The 15846-nt window shown below is 31.6% G+C and overlaps 1 protein-coding gene across 1 annotated transcript; it reads right to left on the reverse strand.

Moving 5' to 3' along the window:
* Positions 1-4624: 4624 nt before the first annotated feature.
* Positions 4625-6622, reverse strand: LOC112597327 (enhancer of split mgamma protein-like). The gene is made up of 2 exons (XM_025343324.1): positions 6250-6622; positions 4625-5644 (listed from the first exon to the last, which is right to left on the reverse strand). The coding sequence occupies exons 1-2, from the start codon at positions 6307-6309 to the stop codon at positions 4997-4999; spliced, it is 708 nt and encodes a 235-aa protein (XP_025199109.1). The 5' UTR covers positions 6310-6622; the 3' UTR covers positions 4625-4996.
* Positions 6623-15846: the final 9224 nt, after the last annotated feature.

The following is a 15846-nucleotide window of genomic DNA, read 5'->3' on the forward strand; positions in this document are numbered from 1 at the left end:
TGTTTACGTATTCATGTTAAAAGTTAATGTTAGTTACACACTTTGATAAACCTAAAAATAATAATAACCAAAAGTAAAGTATGGTAATAGCGGTACTTTATAATATGAATATTGAATATTATTGACAACCAAAATGAGTTAAGTTCATCGTTTACTTTTTGAGAAGATTTAAAATGTGCTACCTACTTCATGGTCAGTCATAATATGTCGTTTAATCTCATTGTATTGTATTATAATGTATGAGTAAATATTAAATTATAATTTATATCATGATGCAATTAGGGTTTTTGTAACTTAAAATGTAACTTATTTTTTTAATCACAAATCGCATATGGTTTATGCCGATATGGTTTTAATGTCGAACAATGAAGTAGAATTCGACTTGTAGTGGCCTGAAGCATGGAAGCCGTTAAAAATACGACGAAAAAAAGTATATGATTATTAAAGTCGTTAAATTTGACTTATAGTAATGCACAATTATGCACTTTTTATAGCGAATAGGTCAATATATATCACACCATTATACGTTAACATTTGATGATAAATCATATATATTCAAGTCATATCGAACAATCATAATATGAAATACGCAATTTATTTCACATAGTTTTGTGACGAGGTTTTCTGGATTAAAATTTTAAGTATACATACTTAAATATGGATTAGGCACCTATAATAATAATTATTATAATACCTGCATATTAATGTGCTTGCCGCGTTTTTAAATACAATATTGTTCAATTAAAATAATTTATATAATACATATTAATTATTATATAAGTATTGGTAGTATATTATTGATAAAACATGTTGGATCAAATACTTCAAATTGTACAATTTCATTTATTATTATATTTATACATGTACATAATATACAAAGTTATAAATATTGTTATTGGGCTGACGTGCGGTGTGGCTAATTGCCACAGGTATTTTTAAGTAGTTTGTCAAACTAATTACCTATTTTTTTTGAAGTTCGAGTTTATCGGTTATTTTTGATTCGTCGAAAAATACTCCGGATTGGTTTTAACGTTGTTTTATTAAGGTATTAGATTGACGTTTTGAAGTTCTTTGGTTCTTTGGCCAATCGAATTGCGACAAAAGTACCTATAGGTGCATGCACGTGGTGTGTTGTAACTTATAGGTATCGGTGGATAATGAATTATATAGGTATGTCGATAAAACACGTTAAGTGCGTTATTTACGTACATAAAACACACAGCAATTAAGATTGGATTCATTTACATATCAAATGTGTTATTATATAAGTATAGACGGTTTCCTGTTAATCGAATTTACTTAGGTTTAAGGATAATTTTGAATGTTCACGTTGTCAAAATGTGCTGCAGGTGTAGATACATATACATACATAAACACACACATACATATATATATATTTATCGTAACGTATTTGTACACAAGTACACAATGAGTCTTTTAATATTTGTACAATATTTATAAAAGTATACCACCTATACTGCATTTATACCTACTAGTTTGATGTCTACGAAGTAGGTGCTTACATAATACTTAGTGTCTGAGACCGCACACAACCGTCTTAGACTAAAATAATTATTAAAACCTGCAATTATATATTATAGTATGTCACTATATGTAAGTAAATATTACTATACTACTATACACATTTCACGTCAATAATAAAACCATAGTATGTTTGTGTAGCATAGTATAATATATACATACATATTAATATATTAAATACTCAATACAAATAATACTATATTATATATTATACACGTATATGGAGATAGCGGAAATTAAAACAATTAAACGGTTTAAATATATTGTAATATTGAGTATCGGAAAATCTTGTCGGAATTTGCGTCTTTTTGATTTTAATTTTCAATTATTATTAATTAAATTTTAAGCGGTCACATGATACTAACATAATTCATAATTCATAATTATTAATGTTTATTTTCAAAATATCAGTATTCTGGAGATTTTGAAAATAGCTTGTGACAGTATAGGTATATTTATATGTTTAACAGTTAAATATAATAGGTACAACCGTATAATAAGGTGATATTTTTAAGGTTTTAAAAGTATTTACGTGTTTGGATTTTTTTTTTTTTTATAACACAGGTTCTTGAAAAAATACAAAATTACATTAAAAGATATATTTTATTTTTATTATTTTCCATCGAGTTTTTTATTTGTTTGATCGGTATAATATACTTTATTAATTTCATAATCCAAAATAAAATATTTTTTTGGAAATTTTTATTTATAAAACTCGATTTTCTATGGATTAGTGAATTAGTAATAAGTTATAAATATTTTAAGTTTAGATGAATGTAGCAAGTATAGTTACAAACATTTTGCGGTGTCTATTGTATATATTTCTAATTTGTTAATCAAAACTTTAGATAGGTGCTTACCTATAAATTAAAATATTTTATGATAACATAATTACTTAAGTTCTCTTTTGAAATTCGATTTTAATGTATTGAAATTCTCAGAATAAAATGTTCTACTTGAGATTATTTTTATTTAGTAGTTAAGAATATGAAATAAAACATAAATCCAGCTATTCAAAAAGTAATAACTTTTATATGATGACGATAGATTAGGTAAGAATAAGAAAAATAATTACCTATTTTTAAATATTTTAATGATTTCAAATGATTTATAAAAAAAAAAAAATCCTAAGAGTTAATACGTTTCTGGAGAATTGGTTAAATATAAGATATCATGTATAAATAATTACTTAAATACTTGCTTTGGTATTTATAAATAATCAACTTATATCTGAGTACATATAGAGCACAATTTCGTACAACAGTCGTGTTTCTCTCTTTTTTTTTAAATACAATATATTTTTGATCTTTGTAAATATTTCTGTGATTAGGTACTTTCCAATAATCATCTTGAATCTTATAATAAATAATATATTATGTGTCATATAATATTATATCGATTGAGAAGTGGCCATCGCTTGTATCCGCGAGCAATGACGGTGGATTGCGAAAATTTGCAATTGCAGACAGTTATCCTATAAATATTAAAGGAGTCGGTATGTTTGAACATAATATGCGCTACACTACACCAACGCAAGACTTTATTTATGCACTCGATTAAAAATATATTATTTCGTTTTAATTTAAAATCTTATATTATAATATACGGTGTAAAAATCAAGTTTTAATATTATTTATTCGTATAATATATGATGCGTACAAATTTAACGAACACGATAAACACTTTTTTCTCATTATATTTCGGTTTTGTTTTTTACAATAATTATTATCCATATTATAATATATATATACGTACTAAAAAATTCGTATCCATTATTTTCACCGCCTCTAAAATTATTTCTCGATGGAAGATAAATTATAGATATGACGTGTTTATCGTACGCATTTTTTACACTAATAAAATTTAATGAATTGATTTATGAAAATAATATCATTGTTTTTCAAAACTGTTCAAAAGAAACCGAAACCCAATTCAGTTGTCTGTGTTTGGTTTAAATATTTTTAATAAATTATAAACCACTATTTTATCATCGGGTTATTGACAGTTATTATTAAAAAGTTATCGTATACATATTTTAATAATTTTTTGTTTATACTTTAAATAACTGTACAGCAAATCCACAATAATAAGCACACAACGCCAGCAACATAAATACTACGGCCTTTATTAAAAATCTAACTTGCTAACAATTCCGATTAAATATTTATGTGTTCATACTACGATAATTACTATATTCAATAATAGTACACAATAAGAACGACGACGGTGGAGGAACGTAAACGAATTAAATTATTCCGAATCGAATAAGTTTTCGCTAGCACACAACACATCTGTGTTTAATATTTAATGTAATTACTAATCATTTCTAATGAACACTGTACAGAATATGAGAAAGAAAATATATTCTAATAATATTGATCTGGTCGACTTGGCCATTTATTTTACTAATACACGCTGTTGACTGTTGAGTACAAAAAACACCGAATTTTGCAGATTATACCTAAAAAACGTGCGCTGTATATTCGCTTAGTATTCTAAAACAGAGTTAACCAAACACTGCTTATAATAATATATTTAATAGTTAACTGCTTCGATAAACGTACCAATGTACCATATAATTTAAATTTTTATATTTACTTATTATATTTTGTATATGCATATACAGATGAATAGGAATGGTTACGACTTCAAAAATAATAACAAACAGGTATTATGGGTAAATAATCATAGTATTTACTAAAACATATTATATCATTATATCACAGTCTATATAAAAAAAATAACTATACACGCACATTATAATATTATTGTTATGCGTGTATGCAGTATTTTGTCACAAATATAAATAATAAATAATCATATTAAAAGATATACTATACACATATAATGATATGATGAGGTAGGCGACTACCGATTACAATATTTTATAATATTATAATATACAAGAACAAAATATATTTATACCATTTTTTCATTTTTTTTTATATATTCGTCATAATATAATAATATATTATAAGTCTATATTTAAACAATGGTATATCACAGGGTCATATTTTTAAAAATTAAAAAAAGATTAAACATGTTTATAAATATATTTTTATATATAGTAATTATATGAACGCGTGCGAATAAAAAAATGCCTTATAATAATTTATCAAAAACTACACAAAATAGATAATAATATTATCGTAATATAGCGTACATAGGAGGTTAAATTCTTTTCGTTCATATAAGCGTAAAAAGTTCGATAAAACCCGTTTGCGTCCACGTCCCGTTATACAGGAGTTTGGTTGATTTTTCCGGAGAATGTATAACACTTAACAAGAAAACGATACAATATAAAGTGAAAGCAATAACAAAAAAAAAAAAAAAAATTAAAAAATATAATAATATCAAATCGAGAGACAAATAATAATAATCTATAATAATTGGTAATGTCGCGGACGCACGCATGTGTGCGAGTGTGTGTTTGGATTACACGGTGATCAATAATTTACCAAGGTCTCCACACGGAGGCGTTGTCATTTTTCAGGGACATGTCGATGACTTGCAGGAGTCCCGCGGAAGTGGAGTCCGTGGTGCATCCGGTGCCCACCATCGAGTTGGGCGTCAGTGGCATCGGATACGACGAGGTGGTGCTGCCGGTAGGCGACGGGGGTGGCGGTGGTGACGAGCACGACGACGACGCGGACGACGACGCCGAGGACGAGGACGACGAGGACACCGACGACGAGGACGAGTCGGTGTTTAGCGTCAACGGCGTGGCCGGCGATGTGGTCACGGCCGCCGCCGGTCCGGTCGGTTGGATGGAGTTGAGTCGGTGGCCCAGGTGTGTCATGAGGTTGGCGCCCAGGGTGACGTCAAGGCCGGGAGTGGCGGCCAGGCACCGGGACACCTCGGAGGCGCAGCGCGTGTATCCTGCACGGAATCGGTCCATCTCGGTTACCGGGTTGCCGGAGAGCCGTTGTTGGCGGCGCAGCTTGTGCAAGTGCCGGACCGTTAGTTCGAGTATGTCGGCCTTTTCCAGTTTGCTGACGTTCTCGCCCTCGGACTGAAGGGCGACCACCATCAATTCCTTGAGCTCGTCCAAGCACCGGTTGATGCGGGCGCGGCGTTTGCGTTCCAACATTGGTTTCATGACCTGAACAAAAAAAATTGAAAAAATCCGTTAGTTAAATTACTCGTAAAAAGCATTATGCGATATAATAATATTATTAATAAATAATAAGAAATTTCGGGAGCGACGACTGTTCGGTTTTACGCGCCGAGCGCGCGAGCGAGCGTTGTGTTGCCTATACACGTACGCCGCCGCGGTCCACCGGGAATACAATAGAACACGATTTCTCTAACGTCGCCGACCGTTATTTCAAATAATAACTAAAAGTAATTTTTTTTAATTTTTTTTTTCTTGATTAAAATTAAAATTTTTTTTCTATATCATTAAATATCTCACACTCGACGATCGCGCCGATAATTTATTTTTCAACTGACGAATAAATAATAATGCAGCGTTTTTAAGATCATTTTTATTTAAAAAATTTTGTTTATTAAAACTGAAGCGTTACATTTTATTTTGTGTGTTAAGAAATCTTTTAAGATGGGAAAAAAATAAAAAAAAATTGACTCTTTCGAAATTTAAAGCGTTTAAATCTCCGGCGAAAATACGAGAAACGAGAAAAAAAACGATAAACGAAAATCGTCGACAACAATAATCGTAACGATATAGAGTAGAAAAATCGTATTTACCTTTCTGTACTGGTAAGTCCTGGAGACGGGTTGTTGCATTTCAGTGGCGACCGAAGACATGATTGTTGGCGGTCGGTATACGAAACACACGCGGAAATGAACGTAAGTATCAATAAAATATCGATAAACGGACTTTCGTAAATCCAAAACGAAATCGCACTGAACGGTTTACGAGAATTTTCAAGACAACAAAAATTTAAAAACCGTGTTATAATAATCACAACAACAACAATAATAATAATATAATATTATTATCGTGATCGATCGTCGACGACAGCAGCAACAGCAGCAGCAACGGCAGTAGCAATAGAACTGAACGCAGAGCGCGAGAGTTGTTTGCGTGCCAGCGGTCGGTGTCGGAATGCGGTGTGCCGGGCGCCGGGTGGGGCGTTTTATAGGCGCGCGGCCCGTGGGAACTCGGGACAGCGCGACGTTCCCACACACGCGGCGGCGGACACGGATGACGATGCAGCCGGCCAGCTGCCAGGCCATAGGCATTTTTCAACCGTATTATATTATTACGCGGCGGGCGCTCCTCGCGTGTGCGTGTGCGCGCGCGCGTGTATATTATTGTAATGTACTCACACGCACACACACGAGTTTACACGCGTTTGCGCGCGCACACACACACACACACACACACACACACTTGCGCGCGGAATAGGGACGTACAGGTACGTGTGCACGTGCGACGGACACCACCGCCGCCGCCGCCGCCACTATACCATTCCTTCTGGCAGACCGCACGACTACCGCCGCCACTCCTTTTTGTCCAAGACCTACCGCGCGCGTTCGCCTGTAAATTTGATAATAATTAAAAAATATTATTATTGTATTATACTGTTGGCCGTGCGTTTACGTGCGACGACTCGATACATAAATAATAATACCGCGACCTAACCGTGTAGGTAAACGTTGTCAGGACGGTTTGCACAAACGTTAAGTTGTATATCTTATTTATTTTAATATTTCGATTATCGTCACGACGATATCGTCAGCGGGGTCGTGGTTTTAATCGTATTTTTTTCGTATCGAATAGTTTGCGGATGATCTCGTCATCGTGCGACATAAAACTTAGACCCGATTTTTTAGGCGACCGTGCCGCCGTCGTAATAACTCTTGGTACTTACACGATGTATTGGATTTTTCGCCAACAGATCGGAACACGACGCGACAAACGTATCTCGCAATTAATAACACAGAAATAAAGCCAAATAGAACGATATGAATTGCGCGGACGATGATTCGACGTATTTTTAATCAGTTTTTATTTTTCGTTATTAAATTTTATTATTGTTTTATTACGCATCGATAATATTTAATATGTAGGTATATTATCTCGATCGTTTAATATTGACGATCAATGAACCATAAACTTATATATTTATTGTGTTTTATCATTTTTAATCACAGAGTTTTTACACAACGCCGTCAATTAACAAAACTCTATCGAAGCCCATTCCTATCGGTTCTAAAAGTACTTATATACATTTTTTTTTTTTGTAAACCACATGAGGTGATCACCCATGTGCTCCCGATTAATGCTCCATTACGAACGAGTATATCGTCGGCCGTCGTGAAAAGTCTATTGAGACGTATTATTATTATGCTGATTATTGCGCGGTGATTGGTTTAATATTTTTATTATTTTTGTAACACCTACCTGTATTACATAATGATATTACAAAGGCGCGTTACGATGTTGTATATCATTATAGCATTATACGACGCGACGGCCAACGACAACAATAATTGTACATTATGCTATTGTAGTACACACTATACTTAATGTCACATTAGAACAATAATAATATCATATTGTATAGTAATAAATAATACACCGCGGTAATTGTTTTTATAATGCATCGCTGTCGACGACAGTGATTTATCAGAATATCACAATAATTATAATGTTATTATTATAACAATAACATAATACTTGGATTGTTCGTTATCGCGTATACCGATTATAATAATTGAATATGCACTGTATAGCTCTGCTACTCTCGATTTTTTTTTTCCGCTACTACTACTACTACTAATACTACTACTACTACTACTGCTACTATTATTACTACGCCGAGTTCGCCGTTACACAATTCATAATTATTATAATTATTATTATTGTTATTGTATGGTAATGGCGGTGGGTTTTTTTTTTTACAGTTTTCGTGAATGAATCTGCTGCTCGGTGTCGATAAAATCAATATTTTTATTAATTATTAACACTATTATAATCGTACGTCTGTACACGTCTTTATCAGAACACAAGATCGTTGGTGTGATGGGTACGTCCTATTAAATTGAACAACCACTCACCTACGTCCGACATATGTAAAGTGATGTGGAGTTACCGCAAACGGCCGACAAATTGGCTTGTTTTCATTTCCTACGCATCGTCAAGTTTAAACGATCAATAATAAATTATGTACGCCCTATGTATTGAATGTGCGTACATCGTCAGCATAATAGGTTTGTTTTCCAAGTGCGTGAATTGAGAAACCGATTAAATAGATAAAAATAATTAATTACTCGATGGAGCGAAAAAAAACCGATTTTCACAAGGTTATAAGCGAAAAAAAATGGACGAAGGCAAAAGTCGAACAGCGTATCACGATAATTGTTATAATGTACGTTTTTGCAATGGTATATATAATGTAATAATAATAGTTATGATTATTATTAAATGTTTTAAACGGAAATATATTATCGTTGTCAATGTAACGACATGAAAATATTACTAAATAATATATTATAAAATTAGCGCAAGTGAATATTTTCAAATGGATAATGGTCATAATTGGGTATGCTAGGGATTTTTCGGTTGGGTCTTAAAATGATATCTGAATACCGAGCTCGTACATAAAAAATATTTATTTCTTAAGTCTGTTTTACGGTTGATGTGATAATGATACCAAAAGCATCTCAAATCAATAATACGAAACGCAAATACGTAAGTGCTAGCAGAAATCGGTGACATTTGAGTGATGAGATTATAATTATAATAACATGAAATAGGTTTTTTAAAATTCCCTATAGATGAAAAAATATGAAGAAAGAGACGTTTCAGCAGACCGTTGGAGTATAAGCCAACGTGATTATCGACGCTTATGCAGACGAGAGGCGATTATAATGTCGAGACGCATGAAAACAAACAAACAATTTGAAAATCGATGAGGTGTTTGCCATTAAAGGCGAAAGTCTTGTCACTTGACTATTCGAGTGTCGATCGTATGCCCAAATATATGCGGCAAACGAGCAAATAGAAACGGCGACGGCTTGCGATTCTCTACATAGGTAATACTTAAATATATAATTTTAGAGTACATATGTATATAATAATTATTTGAGATTGAGATATAATTTAGAGGTACTAATACTCCGTGTAGACCATGTAGTCCACGTGGAATTGTCTAATTTTATTTGTGACCAAGTTTGGTTAACGCATTACCTCACGGCTCACGGTACACAATACATAGTTGAAAATATTCAACTATCTATCGCCGTATGTTTGAAAATTGAAAGTGGTTACGAGTAACTTGAAAGGAAACAAAATTTTTTCTAAGTATCCATACTCACAAATTATAAAGTCTATAACCGAAAATAATTCAATGGATCACGTGGTCTATACAAAAGACGACGTTAGCATAATAATAGCTGTTACATAATATATAGTACTTTAAGTATATTGTGTTCGAGAGGCTGAGAGGTGGAAGATACCGTTTGTATATAAATAACGCTCACTCGCATCGAACCTACAGCACACAGTAATGTTGATAATGAATGATAGCAACTATATAATGATAATAAGAATAATATCAATAATAATAATAATAATAATAATAATAATACAGTTATCCGCATAAAGTGGCCACATTGAATCCTTATATATATATATTATACATATTGTAATAATATTTTCGATTTGTTTGCGGAGATTATGCGTATTTCGTACAATATATAAATAAGTATATAATATGTTTATACGCACCAACACCATGTCGAGTATAGTGTGCCAATGCGGTCGACGAGACGACACTCGTAAATTCAATTATTAACGAGTCGACACATCACACACACATACACACATATGTGTACTGCGCAGTATACATATTATATTATTAAGTATTCATAATAATATGGTGTTGTAATGCACGGTGGGCCGACGAGTGATGTGGGACAGCAGCCTGTGCCGCCGGAAAAATAAAAACCAAATATTACGTATAATATACACTATACCTACTATATTAAGTATAGTGATATACTGATATATATACGCATTTAACGGAGCGACGGTTATTATATTACCTACTCGTGTATATATTATGAATATATATTTTTTCGGCCGTCAAAACCTCCCCGGGAAAAAAAAAAAAAATAAAATAAAGTGAGTATAACCGCCGACGACGACCCCTAATGTGCCACATAATATCATTTTCGAAAAACGAGCACGTGTTGCACGTTGAAGGGTACGGCGGCCATACAAGTCCTATTGGCTATTAGGCATACATATTATGTATAATAATATAATATATGCGTGCGGTGTGGTGTGTGTCTGTGTGCATGTATAACATAAACTATATGTACGTCTATATATGCAACACGTATACGTATTATAATTTATAATATTAATATATACTATTGCACAGATACGCTTCTCTCGCACACGTGTACAACATATATAACACGTCGCATACCTTATTTTTCGAGGAAAAAATTTCTCACACCGAACCCTCCAAGCACGACGACGGCGACAGGGATGTTAACCACGTTTTTTTTTTTTTTGTCTTTTCTTTTCCGTATACGTTCACGCCTCTCGTTAGAATTGAAAAAAAGCGAGTACAAAAAAGAGTTTAATAATACGCGTGCTATACTCTATATGTATATATTTAAATTTTTATTACATTTCATCACCATTACACACATATGCGATACGCCGTCTATATTATTCAATGACGTGTTGTTAAATCGTATATTGAATGATCTTATATAACACGCATAAATATATAGTAAGTATGTATGATGATATTATAATGTATATATTATCGCGTCTCGATAACTGGAATTTTGTTTCTCATATCTCTTGAAAATATTTTTATGCACTGACGCACTGTATAACTACATGTTGCACAATTCAACATGCATTATTATATTATAATAACTCGTCGAAAAATGTATAAGTCAAATTTATCACCGTCAACGTTTGAGAAGTTGATACCGAGACGATTCGATCGATAAAATACAATAAATTCATGTTTCAGTACAGGTGAGTCAATGGGGTAGATAATAGACGGTAAGTCATAGGGAATCCGTGGTGATTATACGTGGTGTTTGTTTTGCAGGGAGCGTAAATGGATTTACGGTGGTTTGCTCATAATTATTATGGTACGTGTTATGTTATAATACTATATAATGATTAATAGAGTTTACAATGGCTTCAGTTAACTATATATTATTGTCACAAGAAACAATAGAAAATACTTATTCGAAAAAAAAACGTTAATAAACCACAATAGCATACGAGTTTAATGGTACAAATATTGACTGACGCACTGCACCTATATAATACAAGTGAATGTTCGGACGAAAACCAAATAAACAACACGCGTTTATAAAATATTTCAGTGTACAAACGATTCGTTCCTCTGTTTGTCGTATGGATTTCAACTGTTGTCAATTTATATATTATACGCGCATCTATACGGGGATATAAGTATAAAATAAATTATTCCACGATAAATCATTTCGATTTTTCAATAAGTATTTTACGAGTTGTTTTTGTGCGATAATAGTATAGGATTTAAGATTTATTGTACGGTTTACCAAATTTTGATGATAACATATACACAATTTCATAATCAATTAAACATTAAATCATTTTATAATCATAATTTATAGTTGGCGATGTTTGGTAAGAGAGTATGAGGGTATATTATGAGGAGGAGGGATAACATTTCTGTTCCTGAAAATGCGTCTGAGAATGTTCCTAGTCAACTACCTACATTGACCGACACTCCGACGCAATAACAGACTGGACATAACCCATTGGATATACCAACAGGCTACAATATTATGGTATAGTTACCTTGAAATGCATTATGTATTGACAGGCAGATAAACACATAAATCTATACCAACAGTTATTATATTATATAAACTGAATTATTTGTAACGACGATATTATTCGTTATATTAAAATGCACATGGTACATTATGATACGTATGTTGAGTGTATTGTGTATTATAAACACTGCGAAATGGAGGAATGCACTTTACAGTAATATTATATTATTATTATTGTTATTTGTGCAAAAACTCGTTAACTGATGACGTACGTGTGATAACAACAGAGGCGTGCTCAGGAATTTTAAATACGGAGAGGGGTTCAACTTTTTTAATGCAATATTATAATAAATTAAAATAATCTGTGATATGATATTATATGATAAATTGATAACTTAAAAGTTGTATATTTTGTGATTTATAGTTACTAGTTAGTAGGTAGTTACCCTTAGATCAATGGATGGAACCACAACTCAATATTTTTATGTACATGTTAGCGACAAATCATCAGTTATGTAGCCTTTACTGCGCCTTCACAAGCGACTAGTGGCACATGGTTTCCAATGATATGATAAATATGAATATGATATCATAGAATAAGTCTGTGATAATATCATGGGAATGATAATTTAATTTTAAGTTTCGAATTTCAATTTTCCAACTTAATAACAATAACTTTGAAATGACATTTGTTATTTTAATTGTTTTATTTATTTATTTTATGAAATAATTTTTGGGATAATGCCACCTAAAAAAAATACTAGTTCATGTGATTTTGTTTGAATTCTCTATACAAAAACAAAAACATCTCTTTACAGTCGTAAGTCATAAATCTGTCAATCCAAATTAGACCTTACAACCTTCAACCCTAAAGGAGCACAATATCCGATTGTAACTCTTTATGATGTCCAAGTTCCTTCATTTCCTACGGTTAAATATCTCGGATTAACATTCAACCGCCGCTTGACCTGGCCGACCTGGGCACACCATTTTAAAACTAAAAGACTGCAACTAAATACTAGACTGAGCATACTTTAAACACTCCTTATTAATAATAAAAACACCAACTTAAACATTAAACTACTTATGTACAAATCCCTATTAAAATCTATATAGATCTATTGACAATTTATTTTAATTACTTAGTAGTAGAAATTAATAATAAACATTTTAATCAATTTATTAAAACTTAAATTTATTGAATTAGTAATGAGTTGAAATCTGTATAATATATTAATATAAAATAGATAATTAATTATAAAATATGAATAAATATAGGTTGAGATAAATATGTGACTAATTTCTAGCGTATGCGCAATAGAGGCCACATAACTAGCAACTCGTCGCTAACGTTATAATATTACATGCGTATGTATCAATGGGTTTTGAATATCAATAAAAATTGTTTAAAAATTAGGAAATTTGTTTATGATATTCAAAATGTATAATGAAATTGAATAAATATTAAAATCGATAATTTTTATCAAAATAACTTTTATACACAAGACGATTTTAAATTTTGAAAAAATGATTGAAATGAAAGTTTAAATTTGACAATAGCCTCAGGTAATACGTTATAATATGCTGAATTTGTTGAAATGTAAAGCTAACATAAAAATATTATAAAGATCAAACCTATAGCTAATTAAAATTGAAAATAATTTAATAATACTAAAAATCGTGAAAATGTAAGTGATATTTAAAATTGAAACTAAAATCAAAGAAAAATAGGGAAACAATTATCGATATTGCGTAAAAATCATTATATTAATTTATTATTTTTAAATTAGAAAAAAGTAATATATTGATAGGTGAAATTGAAAATGTTTATATAATATGTTATTATGTGCACGCCCGTTTATAGCACTCTTCATGGATGTATAATAATAATAATAATAATAATACTATGTATATATATAGACATAATAATATACTATGCACTCGACGGAATAAGTATGACGTAAAGCGATACTTGTTGCGCTTCACGCGCGTTCTGCACGTGTCCAGCACGCTCCGGCACTCGGATTCCTGCGGTTGTTTTGACGTCAACGGACACTCGACGAGAGTGCCTCACCCAGTGCACATCCCCGACGACGAGTGGCACTACACTCCTCTATACTTCCGAACCGGCTGGGACAGTTCATTTTTACCGCGACGGCTTCGGGGGCGCACGTCCAATGACGACACGATGAAGGTTTATAATATGTTTGTGTATATCGACGACATTTTAATAATAATTGTGTTCGATCGTCGATTTATACACGATAGGCAGTAATAATATAAGTAATGATGTAGGCACTACTACTGTAACTTTACTTGTATGTATCAAAATAACCAAATAATAACGCGTATACGGTGTTCAGAGGCTTAAAATTTACTACACTTGTAATGATGTCAAATTTCAAGACAAAAATTTCTATTATATTTTTAATCATATATTTTATCATAAACGAGAACGGACCTTTGATATAAAATATTGATAAATTAAGTAATCAAATGACAAAAGATCAAGGGATATCCAATATTAGTATCGGTCGATTGCAACAAATAGCTATATTATATAGCTGACTCATTTTGAGGTTTCTATAGAGCTGTTTAAGAGATTTGGGAACGAGTATCACCGGACAACTTTGAAATTAATAAGAGCAAGTGAAGTAAGCAATTCTATCTTATCCGTAGATAACAAATTATTTAAGAGCCTTTTTCTATTTGTAACATGCATCTATAGTATCTACGTTCAAACTGCAGTGAAACAATATTATCATACAAATCGCTCGAAACAATAATGCTCAAAATACTGAGTTTTGAGACAAAATCATGTCTTTTTCGTTATCACAATAATGTATGTTATATACTGTGACTTTAAAAAGGATATTATATTGTACATACATAAATTAAGATAAACGTAAAGCGTTGTGTATCTAAACGTTAGGTAATATTTCATGACAAGGATGTGATATAATCTCGAAAGTAATCTTCTCTTTAAATTCGGTTTAATATAATTGGTGTTTACTGTTTAAACTCTTATAACAACGTATTCACCATAATTTCGATTTTATGTAGTGAAATTTTGCTATATTAATCATTAATTCATTATATTAACAGAATATTATACGGGTATCACAAGTCATGACGTATGTGGATTATCGTTATAGCACAATATATTTTATAGTTAGCACATAATATCCGGTGCGTAGTCGCAGTGGCATTTTATTTTGCACACTTCATGGGTGTTCATAAAAATTAAGAACAACGATCAAAATTATGTCTGTAAAAACAAAGCTTACTCTTTAAAATATTTGATTAACAATAATATATAAATATATATTATAAAATAAATATGAGTATATATATGTACATACATTTATACAATATATAATCAACATAGTTTATAAAATAAGCCATGACCAGCAAAAGAATTTTTATTATTTAGTATAATATTTATTTTGTTAACGGTTTGTATTTTTTATTTGACGTTTACACAATCTAATCGATATATTTTTTTTCGGAAAATCTACTTATTACGCATCATTG

The sequence above is a fragment of the Melanaphis sacchari genome, unplaced genomic scaffold (assembly GCF_002803265.2).
Source record: "Melanaphis sacchari strain LSU unplaced genomic scaffold, SCAv2.0 Contig40_pilon_pilon, whole genome shotgun sequence".
In the NCBI taxonomy this organism is placed as follows: Eukaryota; Metazoa; Arthropoda; class Insecta; order Hemiptera; family Aphididae; genus Melanaphis; species Melanaphis sacchari.

Excerpts from the sequence above, each read along its gene's own strand:
- LOC112597327 (XM_025343324.1), bottom strand. The coding sequence starts at position 6,309 with ATGTCTTCGGTCGCCACTGAAATGCAACAACCCGTCTCCAGGACTTAC. Across the intron at positions 5,645-6,249 it reads GGACTTACCAGTACAGAAAG|GTCATGAAACCAATGTTGGA; the intron begins GTAAATACGATT and ends TTTTTTGTTCAG.